The sequence below is a fragment of the Cavia porcellus genome, unplaced genomic scaffold (genome assembly GCF_034190915.1).
Source record: "Cavia porcellus strain 051 isolate PalLab524CR breed Dunkin Hartley unplaced genomic scaffold, mCavPor4.1 scaffold_5, whole genome shotgun sequence".
In the NCBI taxonomy this organism is placed as follows: domain Eukaryota; kingdom Metazoa; phylum Chordata; class Mammalia; order Rodentia; family Caviidae; genus Cavia; species Cavia porcellus.
In genome coordinates, this window is record NW_026947488.1 from 63,729,611 (window position 1) to 63,743,399 (window position 13,789).

Genomic DNA, 13,789 nt, shown 5'->3' on the forward strand with positions numbered 1-13,789 from the left:
GAAGCAAAGAGAGAAGTTGAGGCCCGAGTCTCAGCCCATCTACTTCTCAGGTTCGTCAGTCTACCAACTTGCCATTTTTCTTTTTCTTTTTTGGGGTGGGAGGTGGGGGTAGGGGCGGGAGTGGTTTGAGAGGGTCTCACTCTGTAATTCAGGCTGACCTTAAAGTTGCTAAGTAGCCCAGACTGGTCTTGAATGTATGGTACTACTGCCTCATCCTTCTAGTGCTGCGATTTACAGATGTGTGCCACCATGCCCAGCTTCTTGGCCATTCCTTGGAGCTCTAGGGCAAGTTCCAAAGGTCTGTGATGCTTACAAAGAAGAGGCCCACACATCCCAAGAATAGCCAAAACCAGTTCACCCATTTATTTGACTGAGAACATTAAGAAGGACAACAAAATTAAACAATCATCAATAAAATTCTTACAGAAAACTCAGTAAGTGGGCAAGTACTTGGTAGTCTTTCCCATGTCATTGAGGATTGAGAGCTCCCAATATTCTTTGGAGAATAAGCAGTAGTTTTGCTGGACGTTGCTAGTACTCAGAGCATCCATTTACACATTCAAACCAGTAGTTCCTATTGCACATATTAACATTTGCCACCTAGCACCCTAAATATATGGTACCTCAACAAATAAATTAAAGATTTCCATGTGGCATGAAACCATTTCAGTTTGAACTAATATCCTTGAAAACTCACATTATTATAAGTTTTAATAAATACAGTAAGAACAGCTGGCATTTTACTAAAATACTGAATTTTAAATCGGAGTTTATTCCATAAATAGTTTTCTTTTTATCTGTTTGCTTTCTGGGATACATTTGCTCAAGTATTATGCTCTATGAAGTGAACTCATTCATAGATATCATATAAAAACTGTATTAATATGTGCCTCATTACAGAGGCAGATGGAAGAGCTGGATCTCACAGTTAATGAACTTAAAAGTAACTTAGGAAAAAGCTCTGCTTTTCATAAAACTTTAAAACACAGGATAGAGAATACCAAAGAAATATCTTTTTAATATAGAACTTCCACTAGAAATTTTATAAATATATATATTTGCCTCACCAGTAGATTTTCAGCAAGTCTGGATGGAATGATGCTATCATGGTAAATAAATATTAACAAAAGAATTAATGAGTTTCCACAGGTTTAAAAGATTTCTTTTGAAAAATAATCATAAGTTGAAATAATAATCATAATTTGTAGTTTACACAATTTAAAAAGGTAAGGAAGATACCTCTCTTGGAAGCTTCGTTTTGGGAGTAAGATTGCCCCCAGCCCCCAATTGTAGTTAAGTTCTTGGCTGAGTGGTAACACTTAGTCACAACACTGAAAAGAAGTATTTACAACTTTCAGGCAAAGTACCAAACATTTATAAAAGAGTAAGCTATCAGACAATCCCTAGTAGCATTCCTTGGAGTGCAAAGTCAGCAGGAAATGATTATCCATAACGTTGACAGGAGTCCTGGTGGGTCTTGGAAGCATTCAAAAGAGGAGTGCTCATCAGGGATTGCTCATGTTAGGTTCTGTGGGATGCCTTGTTTTTAATTTAACTGATTCCAGGATTTCATTCCCTTTATAACATCTCTGGCAGGGTCACATTCAGTTTAGTGCAAATGCAAAATGAAAATGAAACGAAACTAAAAGATACATTAGGAGCGAAGGCCGATGTTAGGATCTGTAGTCTCTCCGGACCGTGTGGGCCATCCAGTTCACTTTAGTAGTCCAACTTTCCCTGAGGGCCTCATCAAATTTTTGCTTAAATTGTTTGAGTGCTTCTTCATCAGTCTTTCCTAAAGCAAGAGAGTCCTAAAAATGAAAAGGAAAAAATGGTTTTTTATATCCTGAGTAGAGATGTACAAACATCAAAATCTTCAAGAGGCTGGCTTAGCCATCCATCCACAACCACTACTCGACAGAGTACCACAGATTCTTACTTATGTATGATTTATAGGATGGCAAATGAACAGGAAGGTAGTATTTTGACCTCATCGAAGTTTCTGAAGATGAAATTAATTCATAACTATTGAAGGCACTCAGCTGTCCATTAATACTCAGACAGGTAAAAGGGAGCTTGCTGAAAGGCAAGGTGGCGACCCGTTATACTCCCCAGTCCTCCGGGGAGGTGGGCAGGGGAAGGCAGCTGTTACCCAATATGAGTCTTTTCTATGCCCCTTCTACCCCTTCTGGGGAGGCCATATGCATTATAAGCATTGTGCTTTTCACTTCTCTTTCCCTCTCCTTTCCTCCCTCCCACGTTCTTCTTCTCTTTCCTTTCCTCCTTGCCTCCTTTCTTTTGGTAGTAAAGGAGATTGAACCCAAAACCTCTGCATTACATACAACCTCATCCCTTTTTTAAAATGCTGAGACGTTCTTGCTAAGTCCCTGGAGTTGCCCAGGTAGGCTTGAACTTGAGATCCTCCTGCCTCAGCTCTCAGAGTGCTGGGATTACAGCTATGCACCACCACATTCAGCCAAGCTCTTCTTTCAAAACTGCTCCTTCATATGAATTTTTCAGATTCTGTTCCTAGGTAAAAACTATCCATGAGAAAATTCCTGTTTCACTGCCTTCAGGCTTTTGAATGAAACTGGCAGTTCTAACTGAGCTCCACGCCCACAGTCCATGAAAGGAAAGGGGTTGTACCTTAAGATACTGTATATCCTTGACTGATGTGAGTTCAGGAAGCCCTGCAGTCAGCATCAGTGCAAAGAGAGTAATGAAGAGATTCCCGTGCCGCCGTAAAATCAGGTATGCCTCTTCACAACACTGGCGGAAACTTCGTTGATGTGACCACATGAGCACAGTTTTTAAGGGAAGACAACATGTTTCATAAAGGAAAGTAAGACATATTTAGACTTTCTGTTCAAAACAAAACATTGCTACTGAACTAAAAGTTCATTTCTGATTTTTGCTCTTGTGAAAACTGTCCCAAGAAACAAATTTATGTAAGTTAATTAGGTTCTCAAAACTCATACATACATCTTTTTCACAAAAAAACTAAAATTCTGTGATACAGGCAATATAACGATCTAGGTCTTTTATTTTCCATGAGATAAAACAACTGATAATTGCACAAGTAATAATTATAATTCACAAAGATCTCTAAACACACTGCTGGATTTGCAGTCCGCTCCCAGTGTCCATCATGCTTTGGTACTGCTCTCCCTATTGCCTCTCGTTCATTCTCCCTCTTAAGGGTAACTCAAGAAGACCACCCCGTCCTATGTTCTTTATCTTGCCAATGAGCAAAAAACAGGACCCAGAGATATATTCTGCAGAAACCTACAAATGCCAATAAACAATCCTTTGTTAAGCACATAGTATGTTTTTCCTCCATGGTATATATCTCTACTTATCACAATAATCCTGAAATGTAATATTCTTGACTGTGAAATAAAGAAATAAAGACAAGTAGTATGTTTTGAAATTTCTAAGTAGGGAGGAATAGATTACAAAGTCTGAACCCAGGATCCCTTAATGTTCTCCATATAGAAGGACAGCAAAATACCTGTTCTGTCAACACCTTACTGTCAAATGTCTTAATGGTTTCAGAGCATTTTCTGAATCAGAAGAAACATGGTGTTCTGTGAGAATGAAATACAGTAACTTTATTCAAATTCCTAGCATTCTTTGTTTCTTGAGCATTTCTCAACTGGCACAAGAATGAAACAAGCAAACTGCCCTCAAAGCTTCATGTTATCAGAGTGTATTACTTCATGGATCCAAACAAACTGTTCGGAAATACTAGTACAGCTGGTCAGATGAAAAAATGTTAGATGGGGTTAGCTTTGACTTAAGGGTAATACTCACCGACCAAATTTCTCTGTGTTTCCCGTTTTTCCTTGTTGAATGACATGAATGAAATCATAAGTAAGAATAAAAGGCACTCGTTCTCTTTTAATGCCAAATTTAGATTTGAAATTTCCAAGAATATGTCCAAAGTCAATATGGAAGAGCTGGAAAGCAAACGGGAATTAATTTTCCTTATTTTTCTGGTGGTTCCAAATAGAAAGACAATGTCTCTGCAATCTCAGACTTCCATGTACTACACCCACTCCCGTCTGAGTCCTCCTATTCATAGCCCTCTTGGCCACTTGGGAAGTGTTTCTAATACTTAGGTCTTTTACACGCAAATGAGACAGGCACATTCTCCTCAAAGCTTTGTTTTATCAGGGTGCGTTATTACACACTGCATGTACCCAATGGGAAAGGAGAAATACGCCCTGCCCTTTGCTGGGAGTTGAACACAGGTCCTTTACACAGAGCTTTATTCCGATTCATTCATTCATAAACAGTGTCTTACTAAATTGCTGAGTTACACAGGCTGGACTGAACTTACAACCCTCCTGTCTTAGTCTCCCACAGTACTGTAATTACTTGGTAGTAGAACCTTTATAAAGAAAACTACATCCAAATAATATAAATATCTGATTTTCAAAAGTCAAGCAATTATATAAAACATAACAGCACAACAACAAGAAGAGAACATATTTGCCTTATGAGCTCTGTTACTTGAGTGTTACTGCTTAGAGGTAACTGACTTTTTTTGTATATATTATTTTATATATATATGTTTATACTGACTTTTACTTAACTTTATTATCACTATGGAGATTCAGCACTTTTGTGTTAATGATTCCACATTCTTCATATAACACATTATTATAACTTATCATTAATTCAGTATTCAGTGTTGATATTGTTCAGATTATGTAAATACATTTCGAGTTTAAGCCATGTGGTAGTAGTATACTTAAAACTCAATTTCATTTTGGTTTGACTCATTTTTTTCCTATACAGCTGCTTCTTTGGTTTCAGTTAGTGACCCTATCATTTATTCTCCCCAAACTCTCCTTAGGACCCAAAAATCATTCTCAAAATTATTTTCCATGTGGTATGGTAAGGTTGTTGCACAGCCATCACCCTGAGCGTTCTCTTCACTCTTTGCTCACTTGAAGCATGTTTCCTAAGTCTCATACCCACGTTCTCTTTGTACATGAGGGTTTCTTAACACTGGCAGCACTGACCTGTTAGGGTGTGTAATTCTTTGTTACGGGATTCTGTCAGACATCCCTGCCCTCTAATCACTAGATGTCAGCATTGCTCTACCCTACTTGTCAGTTATGACAGTTAAAAATATTCTGCACACTGACAAACATCCTCTCAAGGACTTTTGTTTTTCTGGATGTCCTTACTCCAACAGCCTCCTGAGAAAACAGGCAGAGCAGCAAGCCAGCCACAGGGACACAAATCTACAATCCCAGACACCTGGAGGGTGAGTAAGGTAAGAGGATTTATTAGAGTTTCAACCTGCCATGGACAAGTGAGTAGTCACTGTCTTAAAAGGGAAAAAGAAAGAAAGATGTTGCACATTTTAAAATGTCTATTTCACCTTTGTATTTGACTGACAGTAAAATTCTAGATTAAAAAATCATTTCCCTTCAAAATTATGGAGTCTAACTTCCACTGTCTTAATTCTAAAGTAGCTCTTGAGAAGCTAAGTCACTCTGAGTCCTACAGTCAGGCATGTGGACTGCTATGACTCTGGAAAGGATTTAAATCTTCTCTTTATGTTGATGCACTAGAATATCTGAGGGCTTTGTAAAGGTCTTTTTCATCCACTACAAGCAAACATTTGTGCTCTTTTGATTGGATGTTCATAAACATCAGCGCTAGTAAATGTTTTAATTATTTACTTAGCACGCTTCTTCTTCTCTGTTTTTGTTATTTGTTTCTAAGATCTTATTAGATCTAATAATGTACCCCCCTACTATCTACAATTTCTGTATGTACATATACACATATGAGAGAGAGAGAGGTAGAAACAGAGAGTCTGAGAGAGACAGTGGTTTGAGTCAAACTGCCAAGATGTAAATCCTAGAATGCCATTCTCTGTTGCCTCAATTTCTTACCCATAAAATTGGCATACTAATACTACTTTGCTGTTAAGATTATCATGAGGATCCAAGGCACTGACATATGTAATGCACTTAAAACTGTGCCTGCCACAGGACATTTATAATACTTTCACTTTGACTCCTACTTTTCAACTGAAAAAAACAGAATCCATCACTATTTCATAGGTGTAATACCTTCTTTCTCAATTCTGTTACAATCATCCTCGGTTTACTGCAGCTACTTTATTTTCCCTGGGTACTTTTTCTCCTTTTGAAGAGAGAAATCTCTATCTTTCATGGTGGAAGTTTCTCTCAAATGTCTGTTAATCTAGTGAGCCGGAGAGTAGCTCAATGGTAGAGCACACTGCGGGCATATGCGAGGCCCTGGGATCACTTCCTAACACAGAAAGATAGAGGGGTAAGTCTGTTGGTCTGGTAGGAACAGATAGAATGGTGGTTACTAGGGATTGAGGTGGGGAGATGTTGGTGCAAGGATACAAAATTTCATTTTCCAGGAATAAGTACTAGACAGCTATTATACCACATGGTGGTTATAGATAATCACAATGTATTCTAATCATGGAAATGTCTAAGAAAGTAAATGTAATTACCACAAACGTAAGTATATAACATATATAATAATCATTAGTCATTCTATAAAATTTATGTATTTAAAACAACATGTGCATGATTTTAAAAATCTCTAGTTGTCAATCAAAAAAATCTGCAAATCTTTTACTGACCATTCATATTTAAGAATTAGTCACTAAAAAGCTAAATGACAATTGTGGGTACATGGTATGCTTGTTTGTTGATCAGTGAGTTTCCTGACAAGTGTCTGGGGAGAGACCTCAGCTGTCAGGTGTTCCCTATGGGACCAATCAGATTCTCTCATGCCTCCTCTGACAGCGGGATATATATTTGGTTGCCACTGTTCTTGGAGCTAACCAAGTGGAAGCGGCTGCAAACTGTACCACTTACTATGCCAACTTCTACTTCATCCTCATTTGTAATATGATGCCTTTTCCTTAGCCTCTGTAGAACCTAGTGTCCTTGAGTCAGAAAAATCAGCTTCTCCAGAGAAAAATCTACATAATATATAAACTGCCAACCAAACCCATTGTAACTTCCTCTCTTATCTGTGCCCTTGAGCAGTACTTGGTGCCTCTGATGCCACAGCTTTTCTGAGACTGACAAAGCTCTCAACAACTACTCAGGTTTCCATTTTCTTAGCTCTGCTAAGTTACTGCCACTTCTCCTTTCTTCAGTCATTTTTCGAACCTGTTGATGCATTCCATCCCCTGCAGCCTCTTTTCCTATCACCTTTGACCTTTTTTTTTTTTTTTTTTTTTGGTACCAGGGATCGAACTCATGACCTGGCACTTGCCTGGCAGGCTCTTGTACTGCTGAGCTAAACCCCTGGCCCACCTTTGACTTTTTGGATTTAAGGTTTTCCTTCTCATTATTACTTTAAAGGAAATAAGGGGAAAATGAAGATAAACTAAAACACCTACTCTGATTAACCAGAATCAGAGAAAATCTTTAAATATGTACACAAGGTCCAACCTTCCTGGTGCAAGGTGAACTATCTAGGACTTCCAGGAGTATAAAGTTCTGTGTTACACTGAAGCCAGGGTTCAAAAAGTCGCTCAGAAATATCCATTTTGGTATGCTTCTAGTGAGAAGAATTCTAAGGGTAGCTAAACTGAAAAATTATGCCTGATATCAAAGTTTTAAAGCAAGCCACATCACTCAGAAATTCACCTGAAAAGTATTTCTCACGCTCAGCAGCCTGACTGAGCTTCTTGAGTTAATTCAAAATACTTTTCTCCTTACTTCCATGTATGATTGAATTTGTTGTTCTAAAAGAGCAAATAACCTAAGCATGATTCATCTCAAGTTTTTTAGTACTGTTTATACACTTTAAAGTTAATGTGTCTTGCAGGGAGCAGTGGCTCATGCCTGTAACCCCAGCACCCAAGAAGCTAAATCAAGAGGATTGCCACAATTTTGAGGTCAGCCTGGGCATATATTGAGATTCTATCTTAAAAAATAAATCAAAACAAAAAACCCCAAAAAGTCATTAACTCTACCACATCGCCTGCTCTTTCCATTAGGTAAACATATAACCCAAATTCAATTTTTATATTGAAAGAATAGGATACTTTTAAATAATCACAACAGGGTTGGGGATATAGCTCAATGGCATAGTGCCTATCTGGCAAGCATGAGGTCCTGAATTCGATTCCCCAAAAATAATCACAATAATCTTTTCAAACATTTAAGGAAATGCTATTTTTAATGTGAACAAGGAATGTGTAAAGCATACAGCATGTGAAATAAGAATAAGGGCCTATGGGAAATTGAGGGAAAGACAAAGGCATGGTTTAACATCCTGAAGTCCTTATTGGACTCTATGGTATCCTCACCTGGCCAGTTTTTTTGACCATTATGTTGTCACTGTGTCTGTCACCAATCCCAAGGACATAAGAAGCTACACAGTAGCCAGCACAGGATAGGGTAAACTCTTCAATGGCTCGGTCCAGGTCATCCCTAAAACACAAGGAAAAACAAAACCAACAGTGGTATTCAGCCCTTAAAAGTGTGAGTTAAACCACACTTGTATCCTTAATTGTGAGAACTTATAACACCAAGCAGCTAAAACTGTACTAACAGAACACACTAAAACGGCCCAAGGGAAGGGAAGTCAGGCTATTTTCTAAGACATCACATAAATGAGCCCAAGCCATTCAAATCTCTGTGTCTTACACATCACGTTTCAGTGGGAATGGGTTCAGGTTCATTTGCACAACAGTTAAGAGGCAACCATGTGCTTCGCTGGATATTCCTGTTACAGTGCTGTGAAATTCATTTATTTCCTATATATTAAAGCTTGTCCAGCACCTTAATCACAATAATACAGTCCTAAGAACTGTAATTTTTAGGGGCTGGGGATTTAGCTCAGCGGCATAAGCGCCTGCCTTGCAAGCAGGCAGTCGTGAGTTCGATCCCTGGTACCGATAAAAAAGAAAAAGACCAAAAAAAAAAAAGAACTGTAATTTTTAGGATGAAGACATTGCAATCTAAAAACTCATTTATTTCTATTATAAAATTGATCTATTAAAATTTAAAATTTAAATTCATATTTCCACGTAATTACAGAAGTTGATGCACTTAAAACTTTTAATCACTATCTTTAAAACACTTAAATTCTTACACTGTACTGTAATTTTACTGCAGGGCCTCTAAAATTTGCTCTATAGTAAAATTCAATGTTAACTATAAGTAAGATTTTAGGAAGGCCTGTGTATCACTATGTTTAACCTGAAATGAAGCAATAAATAAAGTTAGGATTTATGACACTGATGATTTGCTTGTTTGTACAAAACAAGATAATTAAAAGGATAAACTAACCCAGAATTGCACTCTTTAAGCCAGTTCAGAAGGGCATCTTTGTTGAAGGCCGCTGCAGCAGCCACGTTGCTACTGTTCAGCTGAATGTCAGCAATTGTTTCAGAGGTGCTCACAACTTCTATGAGGCCAGAGCGATCTCCTGTTGCTAAGCAGCCGTAAGGCAGCATCCTGAAGGGAAAAAATGGGCATAACAAGTCATATTTTCCTTAAAAGAAATGTAAAGCTTTCCTTTTCATTTTTAAAATAAGTTTATTAGTGATACACTTGCCATTACTTATTCCTGCACTATTACCATACCTTCTGTGAGGGAGTAAAATTCTTACCAACAGATGGAAATGGCTTACCAAATTTCCAATACTCCAACTAATGCTATCATGTTATAGAGTAATTCTGGTGAAACATTCTATTTGCTTGGGTAGGTATATGGACGCATGCTGGTTAATAAAAAAGCCCTTCAGTTTTATTCACATTGAGAAGGAGGCATCCCTTATGAAACATGTGACGGGTACCAGGCTGAACACTCTATACATTACCTTTGTTAAGGACAACTTCATCCTTCAAGTGGTTCAAGCCCTGCAACCTTAAAGTCATCTTTAACTCGGCTCTCTTATGCCCGACATTTATTTATTTGCCCTGAAAATGTAGCCAGAGCCTAAGTATTTCTTCATTCCTCTTTCCTTGGCTAACGCTTAGTTCAAGTCATCATTAATCTTTACTTACATAATTCAACAGTTTTTTTAACTGGTCTATTTCATAGTCTATTCCTAACATAACAAGCAAAATTTCTGCAATAGCTTCCCAACTGTGAGTAAAGTCAGCATGCTTGTGGGGGCTCACAGGGTCTTCTGCAGTCTGGTTCCCCTTCACCTTCTCTACTTCTCTCACTTCTAATTTTAATCCTCCTTGCTGTTGCCCAAATGTATCAGACAATACTTCATTGCTCACATATATGTACTATTTTCTCTCTCTCAAATGTTCTTTCCAAGACACGTACATGGGTTATCCCCCTTCCTCTTTGAATTCTTTGCTGAAAGGTCAATATCTCAGGGAACACCGTGGATCCTACTTAAAATGGCAATATTATTCCCAATGCAATATTCCTTGCTTTACTTTTCTATATCTACCTCAATACAATCTGGCATCTTCTAAATTTTGCATTTTTTTTCTGTTTCCACTATTAAGATGCAAGTTTATCAGGCATGTTTTATTTACTGTTAAAACTTAAGTGCCTGAAAATGTGCCTGGGACAACAAAGGTACTCAATAATAAATGGTTTTCAATCAATAAACAGTATAGTAACAAAATTCCTGTAAGGTAAGTTCCCGATTTTACAAATGAGAAATGTGCATAGCTTGCCCAAAGTGACACAATCAACTAAGGAAGATCCAAAATTTAAAACTGGTCTGTGTGTCTATAACACACATGTACACCCCCCCCCAAGCTTAAACTCAAGACCTTTGTACTGAGCTACATTGCCAGTCCTTTTTTTTTTTTTAAAAAAAAAACAAACAGGGTACTAGGCCATGCTTAAACTTTTGATCTTCTGCCTCAGTCTCCCAGAGTGCTGGTATTACAGGTGTGCGCCACCACACTCAGCTAAAACTATCTTTTGAACTTCACACAGTCTCCAGAGTCACCATGTAATATGAACTGCATATGAAAAACAAAGTGGGTACAACTGATACGGTGAAGAACTGCTGCATGTTTCACAGTGACGGAACAGAGTCAAACCGGAGCACAGACATGACGTCAGCAGGCCTACATGCCAATTTCTTTTTCCTAGATTGAAACTTACCTTCTCACAGAGGATTATAAACTACTTAGAGCCACAAACTTTAAGTGAAAAGATGTGACTAAATGCAGACAGGCTGACAGTCTGTCAGAGAATAAGACTGTTTTTATTGACAGCCATTTAAGAGGGCTACCAACATAATACTGCAAAAGATATCTTAAGACTATCAATTTAAATAGTTTGATATTTACTGTTTTTAATAAATATAATGCTAAGCTGAGCGGAGGCATTTTGTTTTGTTTAGCATTTATTTGATTCTTAGTAAAGATAAAATTGTTTTTCAGATCTCTTTTGGCCATTTTAAGAAGCATTTCTTTGGTTAATTAGCTATTTGCACTTATTTAGGATTTTCAACATTTCCTTTTAGTCATTTATATGAACTCTTTTATGTACTAAAACTTTTTCTCACTTTGGTTGTAAATATTTTCTCCAATTTTCTAAAAACTATTGTAAGTAAAGAAACTGGAAAAACAGAATGAAATACCTTAGAAGATTCAATAAAAGTCGGTAACTACAGAAAATACAATGTACAGGATTTATGGGTTTAAAAAATAGCTGGGTACAACTATGTGCTAAACAATTTTGCAAGACTGAAAAAGAAATCAGCAGTCCCTAATCTCACTGAGCTTCAGAGCGCAAATGTACAATTTGAATGTACATGTATCTGAGAACAAAGTGGAAGGAGAACACATCCGGGATCAAGAAAGACCTCTAAGAGTAGGAAGGACAAGAGGGCTGGAGGGAGCACAAAAGCAAGGTGAAGAGGAAGAGCTGGACACCATGCAGAGCTCTGCGGGCCATGGAAAGACATCTGCCATCCTGCCAACACTCAGAAAGCATCTGGACTTTATGAAAGATGAGAGAGAGCAAAGGAAAGAGGAGACTGAGGGAAGGCGGCAGGAGGGAGTGTGTGAGTGTCAGTGCGTGTAACAATGACATCAAAGACAGCTTAATTAGATTCTAAAGCTCCTTCCAATGAAGCATTCGATTACAGTTCTACCAAAATAAAGCTGAAAGAAAAATCATCAAATTACATCTTGGCAGACTGGTACACCAATGGATTGATTATACCTGCACTAATTTATTTCTCCTTTAAGAAATTTATCTCTTAAAAGAAGGAGAACTTTGAAGCATGAATATTTTTTACTGACACTCCTTATCTTTATCATGACACAACACATGTAAAGCAAGCACTGTGAGGTTAAAGTGCACTTTCTCACTTTCCTGCATCTCTTCCACCCCACTTACAACCAGAATAGACACAAATCCAACAACTTCCTCTTCAAAAGCAGGCAGCGATGTAAGAATTCAGTGCCTTGAGAATGGAACATTCACAATGGGAAGGAAAAAACATCCTTGTCAGAGAGAATCTGACAGAAGTCAAACTGGGGACAAACGTCCGATCATCTTGCCTGTGCTCCTCGGCCACAGCCGACACTGCTACGAAGACCACGACAACACTCCGCACCTTCCTTTCTCACACACTCGGATCCAGTGTTACCTTTCACACATGGACTTTGTAACACAGGGTGGCAGCCCAATGTTTACTCTAAATGGTATGTGTCTTCTCTGATTCTGACTCAGGCATTAACCCAAAGCAGCACTTCATCCCATTACCTCCCAAGAAGAAAAGGGTAAAATCCTTTCCCTCATTCTTGCATGATTTTCACATTCTTCCTGTACCACTCAAGAACTGATGATATCAATGAATACTTCATATTAACTTCTGCATAAATCTCTTACAAGGGAATTAAAATTCACTATTACAACTCAAATGTAAAACTAAATGGAGACAGCTTTCAAAAACTTGGTTTCACATATATTCATGAGGCAGGGGATGAAGATGCAGAGGATTGTCAAACTACCAAAGGCCAGACAGACCTACATCAAGATGACTCATTTAGACTTGACAGAAAAGCCTAACTGGAGGACTATTTGTTTACCAAGGGTCAGCTTCTCAGCCTAAAATCAAAGGTGGTCAAGACTTCTTAACATATTGATGGCTTATAACTGATCTCATGTGACAGGAACGCTGAGCATGGTGGCACCTGCCTGTAATCCCAGTATTTGGGAGGCTGAGGCAGGAGGATTGCTGTTTCAGGCCAACCTTAGCTACATAATGAGTTCAGGCCAACCTAAAGTACATAGTGAGATCCTATCTTAAAAAAAAAAATAAATAAAATGATGTGACATGAATAATACAAGAGTATTCTGAAACATCAGAGAAAAATTAAAATGTGTAATAAAATTTTCACTTATGCAAAAATGTCAGTGTTACAAGAATAGCACTAAAATAGTGATATAGGGAAGGTACTCAAAGATTGAACTTAAAATAGGGTGTGCTACATGACCCAGTTTAACCTGAACAGCTGGCCAAAAGAAAAACAAACACAATAGAACACTAAAGCACATATATTTATAGAAACAATAAAAATGGTTTGCTGAGAAAGACATGGGTTTGAAAATGAACTTGAAAAGAATTAAAAGCACTTTATATTTTTTTTTAGACTAGGGGTCACAGGACAAAAAGTCAGCAAGGATCCCAAAGGACATACAAGTTCTTTTCTGTTGTTGTTAGACGCACAATGTTTCCCATTAGACAACCAGAGGATTTATTTCTAATTCTCTCTTCTGGGCCTTCAAAGAAGAAAGTATAAACTATGTGGCTACTTCTCTTCATCTG

The 13,789-nt window shown here is 37.9% G+C and overlaps 1 protein-coding gene across 3 annotated transcripts in view; it reads right to left on the reverse strand.

The window, feature by feature from the left end:
- Window positions 1-340: 340 nt before the first annotated feature.
- The window catches only part of Pik3cb (phosphatidylinositol-4,5-bisphosphate 3-kinase catalytic subunit beta), a 149,219-nt gene continuing 135,770 nt past the window's right edge, over window positions 341-13,789 (reverse strand). For all 3 annotated transcript variants that reach the window (XM_063249082.1, XM_063249080.1, XM_063249081.1), the window contains exons 20-24: window positions 9,315-9,482; window positions 8,330-8,453; window positions 3,814-3,959; window positions 2,647-2,779; window positions 341-1,811 (exon numbers count right to left, since the gene is read on the reverse strand). In XM_063249082.1, coding sequence (XP_063105152.1) covers window positions 1,674-1,811; window positions 2,647-2,779; window positions 3,814-3,959; window positions 8,330-8,453; window positions 9,315-9,482 — 709 coding nt within the window. In that variant the 3' untranslated portion in view covers window positions 341-1,673. The remainder of the gene's footprint in view (window positions 1,812-2,646; window positions 2,780-3,813; window positions 3,960-8,329; window positions 8,454-9,314; window positions 9,483-13,789) is intronic.